This window comes from Centroberyx gerrardi, chromosome 14, assembly GCF_048128805.1.
Source record: "Centroberyx gerrardi isolate f3 chromosome 14, fCenGer3.hap1.cur.20231027, whole genome shotgun sequence".
Classification (NCBI taxonomy): Eukaryota; Metazoa; Chordata; class Actinopteri; order Beryciformes; family Berycidae; genus Centroberyx; species Centroberyx gerrardi.
In genome coordinates, this window is record NC_136010.1 from 23,185,523 (window position 1) to 23,201,774 (window position 16,252).

Here is a 16,252-nt window from a genome sequence, read left to right on the forward strand (position 1 = left end):
AGACATAGCAAAATACATATTTACACACAGAGAAGCGGTGTAGGCTACATTCAACTTCAATACTGTACAACCTTTATATTGTATGACTGTTCTCGGGCTTACAACAAGTAGCTGAAGCAGTTGATGGCACAATGAAAAAAAAAACTTGAAACAGTGAACACAACTTGACAGTGAAAAAGGAAAAGGACACCCACACACTGCACTGATGCTCCCTTTATGGTTCGCTCAGCGGCATTTCAGCGAAATCTGCCCCTCGTCCTTCATACTGAAAAAAAACAAAACATCATCACCCTCACCCCCACCCCACCACCCCTACACCCCACCCGAGGGAGGGGGACAAGATGATAAGGAACAAGCCATCGGCCAAAATATACATCCTGCTGTGTCCCATACCACACACACTGTAAAAACACTCAGAGATACGTAGAGCAACATCCGCTGGTCTCTCTGGAACTGGACAGCACACATGGCGAACCTGTGGCCCGCGAACAGTTAATGAGAGCAACGCAATCTGTTTTTCTTTCCGTCGGTGACAGTCAGCCAGACAAAATGATACACAGTCTGCGAGAGGCATTGGCCCCGCGGCAAGAAAAATGACGAGATTTTCTACTTAAAAAAGGAGGGCATTTCCTCACAGTGTGAAAAATGTGGCCAGTAGGTTGTTGACACCAAGCAACATCCTTCAGCCGAGACAGATAATATCAGGCACTGCACACACACACACACACAGGCTTTACTGTACACTGTGTGCCTATGCATATCCACAGACACATATAAATATATAGATGAGATAAGATTGTAGATGCGCTCCGAGGCAGACACATGCCCACAGAAAGAATTGAAATGATATGTATAAAAGAACATTACAGTAACTTCTGTGGATGTACCACTGGGTGTTAAACTATCTGTAAAGAGATGGAGTGTGTATGTGTGTGTGTGTGTGTATGTGTGTGTGTGTGTGTGTGTTTGTGTGTGTGAGCGGGAGTGAGTGAGAGAGAGAAAAGGGAGCCTGTTTTGCTACATTGATCCCAGCAGTGGCAGCAGCTGTGATCTCACCATTAGAATCACATTTTCTTCCAGCCTGTCCAATGATAATATTTCTCCACTTTGAGATTGGGTCATTAGCGCTGAAGACGCAATCTTCACTGCTGTCTCTATAATGCAATCTGATATAGTAGGGGTCCAGCTGTGGGCAGGCATTATGCCCTTTAACTCCTGTGGGTGTTATACAGTATGTGTGCATGAGTGTGTGTGTGCCTGTAGGAGAGCGAGAGAGAGAGAGAGAGAGAGAGAGAGAGAGAGAGAGAGAGAGGCCTGATACTGCTTCAACATGCGCACACATGCGCACGCACGCACACACACACACACACACACACACACACACACACACACACACACACACTTGTTGGTGTTAAGGGTACTTACAAGTGGTGTCAAAAATAGAAATTATCCATGCCTATTAAAACACATTTTTGATTTATAAAAACTGTCTCTCTTGGAACGCACTTGAAATGAAATGTCTGAGACTCTCAGTTAGCTGATCCTTGATGCAGACCATATTTATTTTTGGTTTCCAAGGTGAAATATCAATGGACAAAACAGCAAGAGCGCCAATCGCTGAATGGCTGTGCGTCACCGCACAAGGTCCAATGGCAAGCGCGCCTCCTGCCGTGCCAAATATAAAAGCTCCTATCCCCCGACTCCCAGAGACTCTCCTGTCGGTTCCCTTTTACGCACGGGCTTTCCACCTCTCCGTTTGGTGTCCAAGTCAAAATCAATCAATGTGCACTCAATTTCAACACTCACATTCCCCGTTTCCATTCATCGTTTTGTATTCCCTCCCAGCATTATGGATGTAAACTTCACACTGTCAGGGCGCGACTTGGCCGGCTTAGGCGCGCTGGCGCAGAGACTCTTTGGCCACGGGAATAACTCGCTGTCGCCGCTTGATAATGGAACCGCCGCGTCCCAGCCGGAGGAGGAGGACTTGGAGGTGAACACGGACATTTACTCCAAGGTGGTGGTCACCGTGATCTACGTGGCTCTGTTCGCGGTCGGCTGTCTGGGGAACTCCATCACCCTGTACACCCTGCTGACCAAGAAGTCGCTGCAGAACCTCCAGAGCACCGTGCACTACCACCTGGCGAGCCTCGCCGTCTCCGACCTGCTGATCCTGGTGCTCTCCATGCCCATCGAGCTCTACAACTTCATCTGGTTCCACCACCCGTGGGTGTTCGGGGACGCCGTGTGCAGGGGCTACTACTTCCTCCGGGACAGCTGCTCCTACGCCACGGCTCTCAACATCGCCAGCCTGAGCGTGGAGCGCTACATGGCCATCTGCCACCCGTTCAAAGCCAAGAGCATCATGTCCCGCAGCCGCACCAAGAAGCTGATCAGCGCCATGTGGCTGGCGTCCTTCGCGCTGGCCACGCCGATGCTCTTCGTCATGGGGCAGGTGATTAAAGGGGAGAAGATATGCACCACTATCGTCTCCCCTGTCACCATGAAGACGGTGCTTCAGGTGGGTGTCGGTAAAATGTCCCTTTTTATACATCGCTGCCTTGCAGTAGTGCGGGCACAATAAGGCTTTGCGCGCGGATGTCTCCACAATTGCTTTTTACGCACCGGTGAGGATTGAAAGGGAGAAGATAAGTACCTATATCGACTCCCCAGTCACCACGAAGACGGTGCTTCAGGGGGATGTTGAGTAAAATGTCATTGAAACTACATTTGTGCCGTGAAATAGCGCTTAATAAAATATGTCTTTATGCGCGAATGCCTCCACAATTGCCTTTTACGCAATTATGTTCCTCTGGTATCTCACGTAAGTCGGAGCTACCTGTTGATTTTCACTGAAAATTATAATCAAAACTTCTTTTAAAAGAAGTGATAAATTGCGCTATTCCACTTGTTTCCAATGTAGTTTCACTAGTTTAATGAACAATAGTCACTATGTTGAAACAAGGCAGAATAAAGCGGATCGCTCCGCCAGCATCCAAAAATGACACTTGATTCAAGTATGGGAGAGGAATCTGTGGCTTAAGGTAATAGGCAATAAGTCATTATTGTGTGTGTGTGTGTGTGTGTGTGTGTGTGTGTGTGTGTGTGTGTGTGAGTGAGAGAGAGAGAGAGAGAGAGAGAGAGAGAGAGAGAGAAGGCAAATGGAAATATTTCAAGGAGAGGGAACAAACAGGACAGTAGAGATCACACATGCACGCTCTCTCTCTCTCTCTCTCTCTCTCTCTCTCTCTCTCTCTCTCACGCACGCACACACACACGCACACACACACACACACACACCTTGTTGTATGCTCAGTTAATAGAATAGGGCAGCCCCTGCTAACAAAAAACAACTATTTCTCAAGGGAGCTGTCCCCTCTGCCCTTGCTATTCTTTAAGAGGAATGGTGTTGCTCTACAGTTAATGTAAAAGGTAAAGCCAATCTCAAGCCGGAGTTCAGGGCCGGAGCTTTACAACACACACATCTGGATGCTTAGAATCTGCAGCCCAACATGGTTCTTGGTTATATGAGGTTTTATGGTTGTGAGGTGTGGATCACTGTGGTGTAACTCCAGTGCATCCATGTAGGCACTCAGCAATGGTTTAAAAGCACAAGGGATCGTGACATCATATCCTGGTACATGACTTTGAAGTTCATCATCATAATCATCATCATCATCACCATCACTGTTATCAGCTGCAGTTTCCGCTCTGTCTGTTTTTACTCTCTCCCATTTGACTGCATTGATCTCTCTGATTTCTCTCCCCCCCCCCCCCCCCCCCATCTGTTTCCATCTGTTTGTTTTTCCATGTCTTTTTTTTTCTTTTTTTTCGCTTTTGTACCTCCTCTCGGCTTCCTTTATCTATTCATCACTGCTAGTACGTGAAGCAGCGCCAAGGCCGATGATTCTTCTTCCACGCCACATCATCCACAAGCCTGGCTACAGGAACATTATCTGGCAGTGAAGAATCATTATCCCACGCTAGTCTTACCTTATGGCGGTCACATATGTCTGATTATGTTTTTTGCCTGTTTTTGTTTCTTTCAAATGGTGTAAAGGCTGGAACAATTGATTGGACCAGTGGGACCTGGTGGCATTGTTTGATGCTCACAAAAAATTGTGCTGGCAACGTGGAGGCAATCTCCTCTCAAATCGCTCCATACCTCTGCACAATATTTTAGAGGTGTGTGTGTGTGTGTGTGTGTGTGTGTGTGTGTGTGTGTGTGTGTGTGAATATATGTGCATGTGTGCATGCAAAATGCCTTATAAGCTGACTCCCATTGCAGAGGTACTTTAATTGAAAAGCGATCCAGTAGGCGCCTCGCTGCTCTGGAGGGTCCCCGAACACTTTGGTTGTTTTGACAACAGTGAGTGACACTGAGGGAAGTGAATTGAAGTGAAAGGGAGAGTCGGAGAGGTCAGAGAGAGAGAGAGAGAGAGAGAGGGGGGGGGGGGGGGGGGGAACTATTTTAAGGAACTATTGCAGTTCCTTAAAACCTTCAGATGCAAACTTCCAGGGGTTGCAGAAATGGTCTATTTTGAACCACGTAGGATTACTTTCAGCAGTGTTTCAGAAGTCCACAGAAGGTTTTTAGGTGCAGGCAGGCACTCCGTATCGCGTCACACACACTTGCACACACTGCATGAAAACAACTTTTAGTTCTGTCTTTTTGACTACATTGCAATAGTTGCATCATCCGCAGCACATCTGAGCATAATTGGATGGCTACTCGGTTTTCACACCTTCGCCGTTCCGCGGTGAACAGCACCAAATTAAAACGCTTCCAAAACGAAACTCTCCAAAAATGCGCAAGTGTGTACGAACCAATTAGAGAGAGAAAGAGGAGGAGGGGGAGTCAGAGAGTGAGAGAGAAGCTGAAGCAAAGAGTGAATGAGAGAGGATTTTTTTGTCAGTTTCTTCAAGGCTGCAGAATCTCAGCTGTGAGAGTACGTGGGCAAACTGGAGGACAGTTTCACTCAGTGCTGTGGACATTCAACTCAAACATTTACACTATGCTTCCATTTTATATTCTGTGCATTTAGCCGGTGCTGCCATCCGCTCTCACCAACCTGTGGGCTTGTTTGTTGTTGGGAGCAGAGTGGTGTCCCGCTGTGTAGGGGACCCTCTGTTTCTGTTGTAGAGGAGAGTCATGCTGTGGCACTGCAAACACAAATGATTTGTCCGGGGGAAAAGGACTTTCACAATGCTTTGTGGGAAGTTCAATATATTGTTTATATTGTTTGTTATAAACAAACATTTTGTAAATTGGTTGCCTGCCTCCTGGCAGACACAGTAGCGTTTTTCGCTTTGTGTTTGGCCAACTCAACCCTATTATTTACATCTACAGTATGCAGGGTTGTCATGCTGCTGTGTAGAGGGAGGGTCATTCTATTTTTGAACTATGCCCCTTTCGGAGAGGGACGAACACATGATTGGCCAATTCACACATCGTGTAAACTGCTTGTAAAATCACTACACATAGAGATGAAGGTATGAAGAGAGCAAACAAGGGTTTACAGCCGGACAGCGCTCTTTCTTCTCCACCCCTCAGTGGAATTACTTAGAAAAAAAAATATGTTTTTTCACATTTGTTCTTCTGTCATTTGTCATTTGAGAGATGAGTTTTGTGTTATGTATAACTATTTGAGAAAGAGTGTATTACACTGGCTCCTGCTGAACTGATGAAGGAGAGATGTAGGATGGCACATGATGGAGAAGTTCTACAATGGCGATCATTAAACCCATCTTGCTCCAATAGGCTGAAGCACCAAGGCTGCTTCACTACACAGTAGACGGGGTTGGGAAGGTTATTTAACAGCTGCATAACCAGTTAAAGATAACAGATGTTTGCTTATTAAGTGATTAAGTTAATTTGATTACTTTCAATGACTTCTGGGTTACTTTGCCTCCAAAATCCATTGAATTAGATGGTTAAACCATTTCATATAAGTTACAAGCTGTTGTTCGATTGCATTATTACCATCATCAACGACCATTTTGAATTATGTAAAAATATACAGTATCTGTCTATAATCTGACAGTTTAACCAAAATGCCTTTTTCCTTTCAGGCTATAGTAACAAATCCAACCTTTTTCGACTTTTTTCAAAAATAATCAGAGTACTGTAACTTTTGTTATCAGATTAATTGCAATCCATCACTCCAACTCTGATAATCATATATACGTACACAGTATACATAACTATAAATAAACAACCCAGCCTTCTACATCATACCCATGCACATACACTTGCTATGCATACAAGCACTCACAAACACCCGTACAAATGCACATACACACAAATGACAATTGTGCACCAGGTTGACATTGGGATGCAGCACACGAACATGCCAGCATATCATCCTTCATCATACAATACAATAGATCCTGTTCCTCTGGAAATACACAACAGCCCAGCAGATGTAATTACGGCTCCCACTGGCCACAACAGATGTGTCTTTCTCTTTGCATGTATGTGTGTGTGTGTGTGTGAGAGAGAGAGAGAGAGAGAGAGAGAGAGAGAGGCTAGTATGATCACACGTGTATGTCTGTGTGTGTGCAAGCATTTTGTATTTGGGAGTAATTTGTTTCTTTGTGTCTTTATATGTGTGTGTGTGTGTGTGTGTGTGTCATCCTATGGCGAGCTTCTAGCGATGCTGATCTTGGTAAAGTGATTGAATTCTCCCGCTTCTCTGTTCCCTCGGAGCGGCTTCATGCGTATAGCTTATCTGGTTGTTCCCTCCTGGTCCTCTATCAGGAGTATCTGCCCCGTGGCTGTAGAGTCTGTCCTGCGCCTGGAGCTCAAAAACAAGAGACACAGCCTCGCCTGGTTGATGGGCTTGCATCTCAGAGGCAAGAGGCAAATATATGACTCAAATAATCCCTCATCTGCATTATTCATCATTCCTATGGGAGTTTCTTGGTTCAGTAGGCTGTTGATTTTATGTGCTCTAACTCATGAATCCTCTTGAATTCTTGTAAATGGCACAACTCCAAGGGTCAATTTCTATTTAAAGGTGCCGAGACAGTTGAGAGCCTCTATCTCATGTCAGTGGTATTAGTGCTAGTGTTCTCAAAATTAAGACAATATTTCCCATAAACCCATGCAGTTGCTTCCTATTCCTGCTGGTTGTGCCCCCTCCGCCTTTCTGCCACAGCTGAAGAGGATCAACATGTTCTTCTGTCTTTCACTCGTTCCACCATCTGCCATTGTGAGAAGCTTGAGCTCTGTTTGCTGGGAGAACAGCACCCTCTTCCTGCTTTGTGCCATAAAGCAATCTCGGTTTGTGCCGTAAAGCAATCCAGGAGATTTCCTATGAAATCCGACCTGGTGGCACACAATGTAAAGTGCAGCATAGAGGCCAGTAGAGGCTGCTAATCTTCTCAGCAATGGTTTTATGTTTATGGTAATTACACTGAATGTGGTAGTGATTTATTGATGTTAAAATGCCACATGTACAGATGACACCTTTTAAAAATGGGGGTGCTACACTGAACGTCAAAGAATCAGGCTTGTGTTTGAATCTCTATTCTGTCTCGGTCTGCCCTCTCTTGATACCGTTGAGGTGGCTTTGTGCGATCCTTCATCCCCAACTGCTCACCAGTCAACAACACAGGATAAAGGGGGCAACTCTCAGGTGTGAGTCTGTTTAACTGAATGACTCTGAAGCCCTGCAACCCTTAGAAAGAACACTCTTTAGCCCCAAATTCATCTCAATAAATCATTTCCCTAAAAACCATCTTCGTTGTCTTGAAGCTTCTGTGAAACCCAACGTCATCTTCTACATAGATTTGAATAGTGATTGTCTGAAGTGGATTTACATGGCCTCAGGTGATGAAAAGAGAGTGTCAGGAATCCTCTTTTAAACATCCTCCCCAGGCTACATCCAGTAGCCTCCTGTTTGCCTTTCCTCTCCAAAGGAACAAGTCCAGACCCTGTTGGCTCATAGACAGAACAGAACCTCTGTTATGTTTACATCCTCACAGCAGCAGCAGCAGCAGCAACAGCACGACTGAGAGTGAAAAATGGAGCTTTGGCCTTGGAGACAAAATCTCTACCAGCCTGTTGATTAATAAGAGGGGGAGTGGAGCAGAGCTTTGGGCTGGCGCTTGGATTTGCCCGGTCCAGTTTATCCAAGTAGAGCATAGCCTGTTCCAAACAAGAAAATATTAGTGTGTGTGTGTGTGTGTGGAGGTGTGTGTGTGTGTGTGTGTGTGTGTGTGTGTGTACTTGCACCAAATGTCCTCACAAGGATGGGAAGATATGGAAAATCCACCAAAGTGAGGACATGTTTTCCGGTCCTCACTTTTTTTCACGATTTTAGGGTTAAAGTAATAATCTGCAACCTTTTCAAATAGGTAATTGTCCTTTTTGCTACTCTCTATTGCTGATTCATATAACACAATAGTGATTCAACCTATATCCAGTTCTTGAACACTTTTACATTTGCTGTGTGTGTGCAAATGTGTGATTACGTGTGTGTGCATGCATATATGGGTGCATGTTTGTATAAATGTGCGTGTGTGTGTGTGTGTGTGTGTGTGTGTGTGTGTGTGTCCGAGTGTGTGCACTAATGTAAGTCGCCACTGCCAGGGAGGTAGGATGAGGCTGCCAGTGAAGGATGAGGCCAAACTAGTTTAGAGGGAATGGCAGCGGGGAGGTTGTGTGTCGGTTCTCTGCATAGTAAGGACGAGACACTTTGATTTTTGAGGTAGGGACTGTATGAAACCACATTCAGATTCCCCAGGCCAGTGGATGTTACAGAGACAATCCTATAGACTAGAGCCAGATGCTTGAATATGTATGCGATTATCAAATCATGTGGCGTGTAGCCTGCACAGAGACCTTTGTTTAAACAATGTCAAATGATGTAAATATTTGGATTATTCCCTGTAGTAAGCAAGATAGATGTCTATTTGGATATGAACAGTATGGAACCAGGTCATGGCAATTTGCAGAGCAGTGTGTCTTGTAAATGAGGGTAATTATCTTATTATTGAGTTATTATTTCAGTGCAATAATTGTAATACTTTTTTTTATTGAATACATATGTAAAATAATCGTTTTTGGGATTTAATCGTGACATTTAAAAAAAATACTGAATTAATAAGAAAGGAATTTCGGCACAATAAGTCATTTTGGGTCAAACCTTTCAGAGAAATTTACATATGAGGCAAAAGAAAAGCCCGATGCATTTCAGTTGATCAGTGCCTCAATATGACAGTTAAGTTCCACTCCGGCCTCACATCTGCTCTGCTCTTATACCTTTGACACGCTGGTAAAATATTGCTCTTCTAAGATTAGAAGGTCTAAGGTAATTAACACTAGGTGCAAGAAAATAGAAAAAGACTTGTGAGGGTGAGAGATAGTGAGATTGCTATTCAAAGTTCATTATTGTCTAGATGATGAGTTTGGCTATTTCTAGAATCTCTCTTTTAGGTTTTGCGTCACTCTCTCTTTCATTCATCTTCAGCGGCTGGGCGGACAAAAGGCCACCTAGCTTCAGAGCGCAGGTCGATTCAATCATCTTTTTTTCTTTACCTTTGTACCTGTGCTGATGCTTTTAACAAGCTTTAAAATGAAATCCAGTTTAGTTTCCGCTTTAGTATACAAAGACAAGGCTAGTGTTGATGCACGTAGTGGCACAGACGCTGCAAAGAACAGCCATCGATTTGCAAGACAGAGAGAGAGAGAGAGAGAGAGAGAGAGAGAGAGAGATGTATTTATGTTTCCTCTTGGTGAATAAAGTGGTGTGTGAACATGCAGGGAGGGGAGGGTCTGGACAGGAGATGCATTTTCCCGGTAAAAGATACAGACAGCGAGATGAAATTGAAGGAACAAGACAATAACTGAGAACATCTATTATTGTCAGAGAGAGAAAAAAGGGGGTCGGAGTAGAGTGAGCGTGTCAGTGGCACCACTTTAGTTAATTTAATGCTGTTCTTCTTCCGTTAAGGATAAATTGGCTTTGTGTTCCACCTCCCTGTTTGATAGGAAAGCGAGGAGTACAGTCGTTTCATCGCTTCACCACGGCCATTCCAGCAATTGTATGTGCGCTCGGAGGAGGAGGAGAATGATAACAAAGAGAGAGAGATGGGTATGGGGAGAAAGTGTTGAGTATTATGTAACCATGGAGACCTTATGAAAAATGGCCAGATACAATGATGTAAACAAGATGCTGCGTTCCTGAAGGACTCGCATGTTAAATGTTCCTGTAGAAATATATAGCTGCCGTCACTGAAATTGTGTTATTGTGCAACGGCATCGCAGAGTCCAGAAACAATGTGACAGGATGACTAAATGTGTGGTTACAGTCTAAACTGCATAGGAGGGTTTGGTAAACAACATCAATCATATGATTGAGCTATATTGAATATAGCTGTAGAGGAGGATAAGAACAGAATTTTACTTCTGGACACTTGGATTTTTTTTTTTTTTTTTTTTTTTTTTGGTCAGATACACAAAGATGGAAAACCTGAAGCGGAAATCATCCCCAATATAGCATTCACATGTACTATGCCTATAATATATATTTTTTTAAATCACATTACTGCGTCTGTGACCTTTGACATTGAGCAGAAAGCTATGCGATTAAAATAAACAGATAAAGGCATTTTCATGACAATTTCAGACAGAGCATTGCGTTAATGGGGTTATGATCAAATTATTAGTGTGCATGTAAACATATTCTCATTGGCAGTGAGTTGGAGACTGACTTTGTGGAGAGTGAGACAGCGGCCAGAGTCATTTTCTAGGAATGTGTCTGAATTTTCTGGTCCACAAGTTTAGCTGTTATCTAAACTCATATCTGTGTAAAATCTTAAGAAAATAGTTTTCACAAAGGGTTCAGTCAACTGAGCAGCCCCAGAAAGTGCCGCACACTATTAGCTTTCCCTGATTAAAGCTTTGGGACAGAGTTGTTCACAAAATGTTAAGTCATTTGTCCAAGCTCACAGGAACATTAGAGGGAATGTTTCTTTTAAAGCACATTTCCCTTGGTCGCATGTGAACTTGGAAAATTCCTTAATGTGGTTTTCCTCATGACAGACAGGGTGAGACTGTGACAAATGTTGTGTTGAAAATGAGGTAAGAAAAGGAAAAAAATGATATTCATAAAGTTTGCAATGAGTTTCACTGGAGAAATGCCCACAGCCAGTATGAGACACTGGCTGTGGGCAACTTAAGTCAGAGCAGCCAGCTGTAATTTGTTTGTGGCCACAACAGCTGGAGGCTCAGAGAGCGAGGTGATAAGACTGCATTAACAACGCAGAGGCAAAGAGCTGTGGAAACACAGAAGTTGTGCAAGAATCCAAACAGCAGTGCTTGTGTATAGGCCTATGTGTTTGTGTGGGAGTAATGGCGGTTGGGAGCAGTGTTGTGGGTAATGGATTTGTTTTTTGTAGTAATATGTTATAAAATCTTGTCATCTGTTATTAGTTACGTTGTAAAATTTGTGTAAAATTTGTGTTCTTATACTTTAATTTGTTTCATTTTTGACAGCGTGAAATCTAAAGGGAAAGACAAAGGGAAAGTCCGATCTCATGCTGCTAATTGAAAAAAAAAAAAAGTGGAGAGCTTGTGAGTGCGAAGAAAAAAAAAAGACAGGTCAACCATATCACTTTGCATATCACTTTGTCTTTGTCTCAGTTGTACAAATGATGATAAATAGCAGCGGGCTGCCAACAAATTAGGCCTTCGTCTGAACAGTAAGCTGCACATTGAGAAATTGACTCATAAGTGCTTGAACATAATTAGAAAAGGGGAACAGTCTCTCATGCGGACAATATGAGGCACTGTCGTCTGCACCATCATCTGCTGCCAACAAGTTTCTGGAACAGATTCTCTCTCTAATTGTCTCCAATAGTATTGCAGTACAGTGGCTGACAGATGTGTGCATTGTGCTCAATTTATAGGCATTTTTCTAACAGCGGTGTAGACTATAAAGAGCTGCATACAACACTGGGCGTCCCTCACACCTCGCAAAGCAATCATAAGCAATACGACACAAACTCTAGCTTCTAGCTGGTAGATCAATATTTACACCGTCTTTTCCATACCGGCAGCTCGCAGGCAGGGAAGCCGCTCTGTTCACACCAGACACCAAACATCCAATCTGTCTTGTGAGGTTTGTCAAACTGATTTAGAGGGAAAGCTAAGCTCTGCGTGGGCGACAGAGGCAGAAAGAGAGAAGGTGTGAAGCCCAGTCGTCAAAAGAGGCAGGTGCAGGTGGAGGATGAGGCTTTGGCCTTTTGCGGTTTTTTCATGTGTGTGTGTTGGGTGTATACATGAACGTGTGTGTGTGTGTGTGTGTGTGTGTGTGTGTGTGTGTGTACATGCGTGCATGATGCAAGGGTGTTATGTGTGCTTCTGTCTTCATATACCTGTGTGAGGGATGTTCCCGAATCCGAATACCATATTTGGCAAAGCACAAATAATGCATTTGACCCGCTTATTTTTTTCCTTTCAGAATATTTTCAATATTATTCAGATGTTTTAATGCCTGTAATCGTAGAGAAAACATATTCAACAAAATATAACTTGACTGGTTTCTCTTCCCACTTCTGGTTTAAGCTCTGCCCATTTGGATTTAAAGCAATACAAATACAAAAACAGATAAGAATACAGATAATAGCATCTCTTAACACCCCTACTATATGGAATATCCATGCCAGCTAAAAGCCTGAGTAACCTTGATGCTCAAAAGGTCTGATGTCTGCCAGACAAAAGTGGTGAAAACACGGCACACACACACCGAATCCAAACATCTACCAAACCTGCCTGTCTCTCATCTCAAATCAAAATAACGAGACCGAGAGTGTTGGCTGGCAAAAAAGTTAAACAAAAACCCGGCAGCGTATGAAGGCTGGAGTGGAAACGGTTGTGAGCATCTAAACCTTGTTAGCCCTCGTCTCCAGTAATTGCTTGTTCCAGTATCGCCTCATTAAGTGATTTCCAATCAAACGGGTCATGTTCCCCTCCTGCCTGCTCTGCCCCGCCATGTACAGCATCACTCATTAATCAAACCACATCCTTTCTTCTCATTTTACAACCTCTGTCTGAGCAGCTGCCAGTGTGTGTGTGTGTGTGTGTCTACGCGTGGTTTTGTGTGTGCATATGCGTGCGTGTATGAGTATGTGTGGTGTTAGGTTCAGGGCCATCCAGATTCCGAAGCGTTGGTGTGGAAACAAATCAAACCATATTATTGACAAAGCCCAAAATGCAAGCTATTACCACACATAAAGACACAACAGTATTTTTTATTGATGCTGTTTAAACCTCTGGGGTGTTTTGCTGTTCTCCTGCCAGAAGACGCAGGTGAAGGACTGCTTTTATTTTCCCAATTACACGCTGTTCTGAAATAGATATTCCAGGTGAACATCTTTTGCCAAAAGGCAGACAGCTTTGGCTGCCGAACATGTGACTCAGCAAAGCATTAGTGCTTTTATTTGTTTGCTAAGAGCCGGCGCCTCCTCACGTTCCCCCTCAGCAGTCAACTCACGTTTCTAGTTGCAGACTCTCGGGGCTTTACACCCACGCGAGTTCAGATCTGAGCCTGGTATGTGACACCTACACTGTATCTGCTGCTGTCTAAGCAGTGAGAACATGAAAGTACACTTACTTTCTGAGAGTACTGCAGTGTAATGCTCTTTTAATGGCAAATATAACAGTAAATAGCTGTTAGAATAAAAACAGCGTCATTGATTTTTTTATTCAACACCAAAACATTATCAAATATGTTGAATTGAACTGAATTGCTTTATGTGCAACTGTATGTTTGCAGTTACAGTCACCTATATGAAATAAAAGCAGCATACATATGTGGAAAACCATCAATGTCTGTAAGATTCCATGTTTTCTCACAGGTAAATGTAAACTTTAAATTTTCACAAGTTGATAGCCATTGATAGTCAGTTGATATTGACAGACATGGCCTTGCTGTTTTCCTTACTGGTCGGAATATCTGACCCTGAGTAAAGTTAGAAAGTTAAATATTTAATGCCAGAGAGACCCAAATATTTATACTGACCAGGAGGGTCTGCTATATGTGCATTCAATACAGTAATATAGCTGAAGGTCAGCTGCTAGTTCATGTTTTCTTTTCTTGACTTTCTACCTTACTTTAGTTAGTTTAGTACAGTATTTATGAGACATAAACCTGCCACTGTGACACTGAGACATGACTGAAAAAACGACCTGAAAGTGAAAAAGTGAAATGCTTTAATGTCCTCAGAATGTTTGACTGCTCATGACCTGCCCCAGCTCTCGTTGCCCCATTGGGGTCATATCAAAGTAGCTTTGGCAGATGTCGCTGGGCCCATCCAAATGCGACACACACACACAAACACACACACACACTCACACGTACACACGCGTGAATGGCTTCATTTGGCTGAGCCGCAGCCTGAGGGTATCTATAATATCTGTAATGGTGGTAATGATGATGATACTGTAGTGCTAATGCTCAGGCTTCACTGGCGAGTTCCACCAGGATGCACTTGGTATTCAGGCAGCCCTCCAGAAACTCACTGATTCCGTCTCTTTTATTTATACACTACATTTCAGCCTCTAATGTGACACAGAAGTCGTCATGAGTGAAGCAGTTGGTTTCCGACCAGAGAAACAGACAAAGGGTTCGAGAAGGATTAGTGTAATCTCTTGTTTTCTTGTTTAATGTGGCCATAGAAATGTTGCAACAGCAGATGTTCAAGTCAATGTGTAATGGCTTGTTAGCTTGCAATTTAAAAAAATATATATTTTTGCTCACTATTGGGGACACAGAAATTAAAAATATTAATGTTTGGTGCAATTTTGACGGTAGTAATTTGCTTCATCAGATATGATAGTTAAGGGAAAGAGAATTTTCTTATAGGGATCAATAAAAAAGAGAAAGAAATCAAAATTCTAAATCTGATATTATAACACTGTAAAAATTTATATTAAATCAGCTTTGGAATCAGCTTTGTTTTATAATTTAAGAGAAACACCAATGCTCCCAGCATGCTCTGTGATGCCAAGTTCTTACACCTCATCAACCCAGTGTCCATACACTGTATAATAATTTCTTTTTGGACTTTTAAACCCAGGTCCCAAGTGAAAAAACAGCATCTCATTAAAATATATTGGTGTTCTTATCAGGGTGGGAGGCCACCAGAAATAGACCCGCCATCCATTTTCAGTCCCACCTCACAGTTTAAGAAACCAGGCGGTAGAGCATGTGGTCGTAAATCTCCGGGGACAAGGAGGGAGATTAGAGGAGTGTGTCCTCAACATTAGATATGTGTCATATTGTACACAGTTAAAGCTGGAAAAGGAATGCCTCAAAGGCCTGTATGTAGGCCTAACATGAAACTGCTAAATATGAAGCAAGTTTTGTGAACCTTATTCTTGCGTTTTAAGTTAATTTACCTGCTATATGCATCGAAATGTCAAAAGTTGGGTTTCTACTCCCCCATCTCTCCCTAATATCTCCGTCTCCCTGCACTCCAGTCCTAATTGTTCACATTAACTGCTCAAGCTCTTGGCTGCTTTTCATAATTTATGTTTTTATTTTCACCCAAGCTGGGGTTTGCCTTGCTGTTTCTCTTCTGTTCTCCTTTTCAGCTTTAATCAGTCATCATTGTCTTGGAGGCAGGGAACCCTCAGAAGTCAGCCAGCCTGTTCATTAAATCCATTAACATTTTTCATCCAAGATTATCCCTTGAAAAAACAACAGCTCTCTCTCTCTCTCTCTCTCTCTCTCTCTCTCTCTCTCTCTCTCTCTCTGTGTGCGATGTCAGCAGGAGGAGAGAGAATGCTGGGGGGGGGGAAATGATCCAAAAGCTGTTCAGTTCCATTAATTAAGCAAATATCTGCACAAATGAACACTGCACACATCCAAACAAACATGCATTCTCTCTCTCTCTCTCTCTCTCTCTCTCTCTCTCTCTCTCTCTCTCTCTCTCTCTCTCTCTCTCTCTCTCGCTATCTTCCTCTCACACAGTATATGCACATATACACACAGTCACACTGTCATATTTAATGTATCCAATCGTTCCATTCAGTAGTCAGCTGTCATAACTGGAGCCAAGCAGCACCTCCTCTCTCTCTCTCTCTCTCTCTCTCTCTCTCTCTCTCTCTCTCTCTCTCTCTCTCTCTCTCTCTCTCTCTTTCTTTCTCTCTCTCTCTCCACCCACCTTTCTTCTCACTCAATCTTCACTGCTCACTTTACTCTCCCTCTTTCATGTTCTATCAACAGCGAGGCAGCACAGT

The 16,252-nt window shown here is 43.2% G+C and overlaps 1 protein-coding gene across 1 annotated transcript in view; it reads left to right on the plus strand.

The window, feature by feature from the left end:
* Positions 1 to 1,849: 1,849 nt before the first annotated feature.
* ntsr1 (neurotensin receptor 1 (high affinity)) overlaps positions 1,850 to 16,252 on the plus strand; it is a 28,309-nt gene continuing 13,906 nt past the window's right edge. Inside the window, exon 1 of the mRNA XM_071918712.1 lies at positions 1,850 to 2,521. Within this exon, the coding sequence (XP_071774813.1) occupies positions 1,850 to 2,521 (672 nt within the window). The remainder of the gene's footprint in view (positions 2,522 to 16,252) is intronic.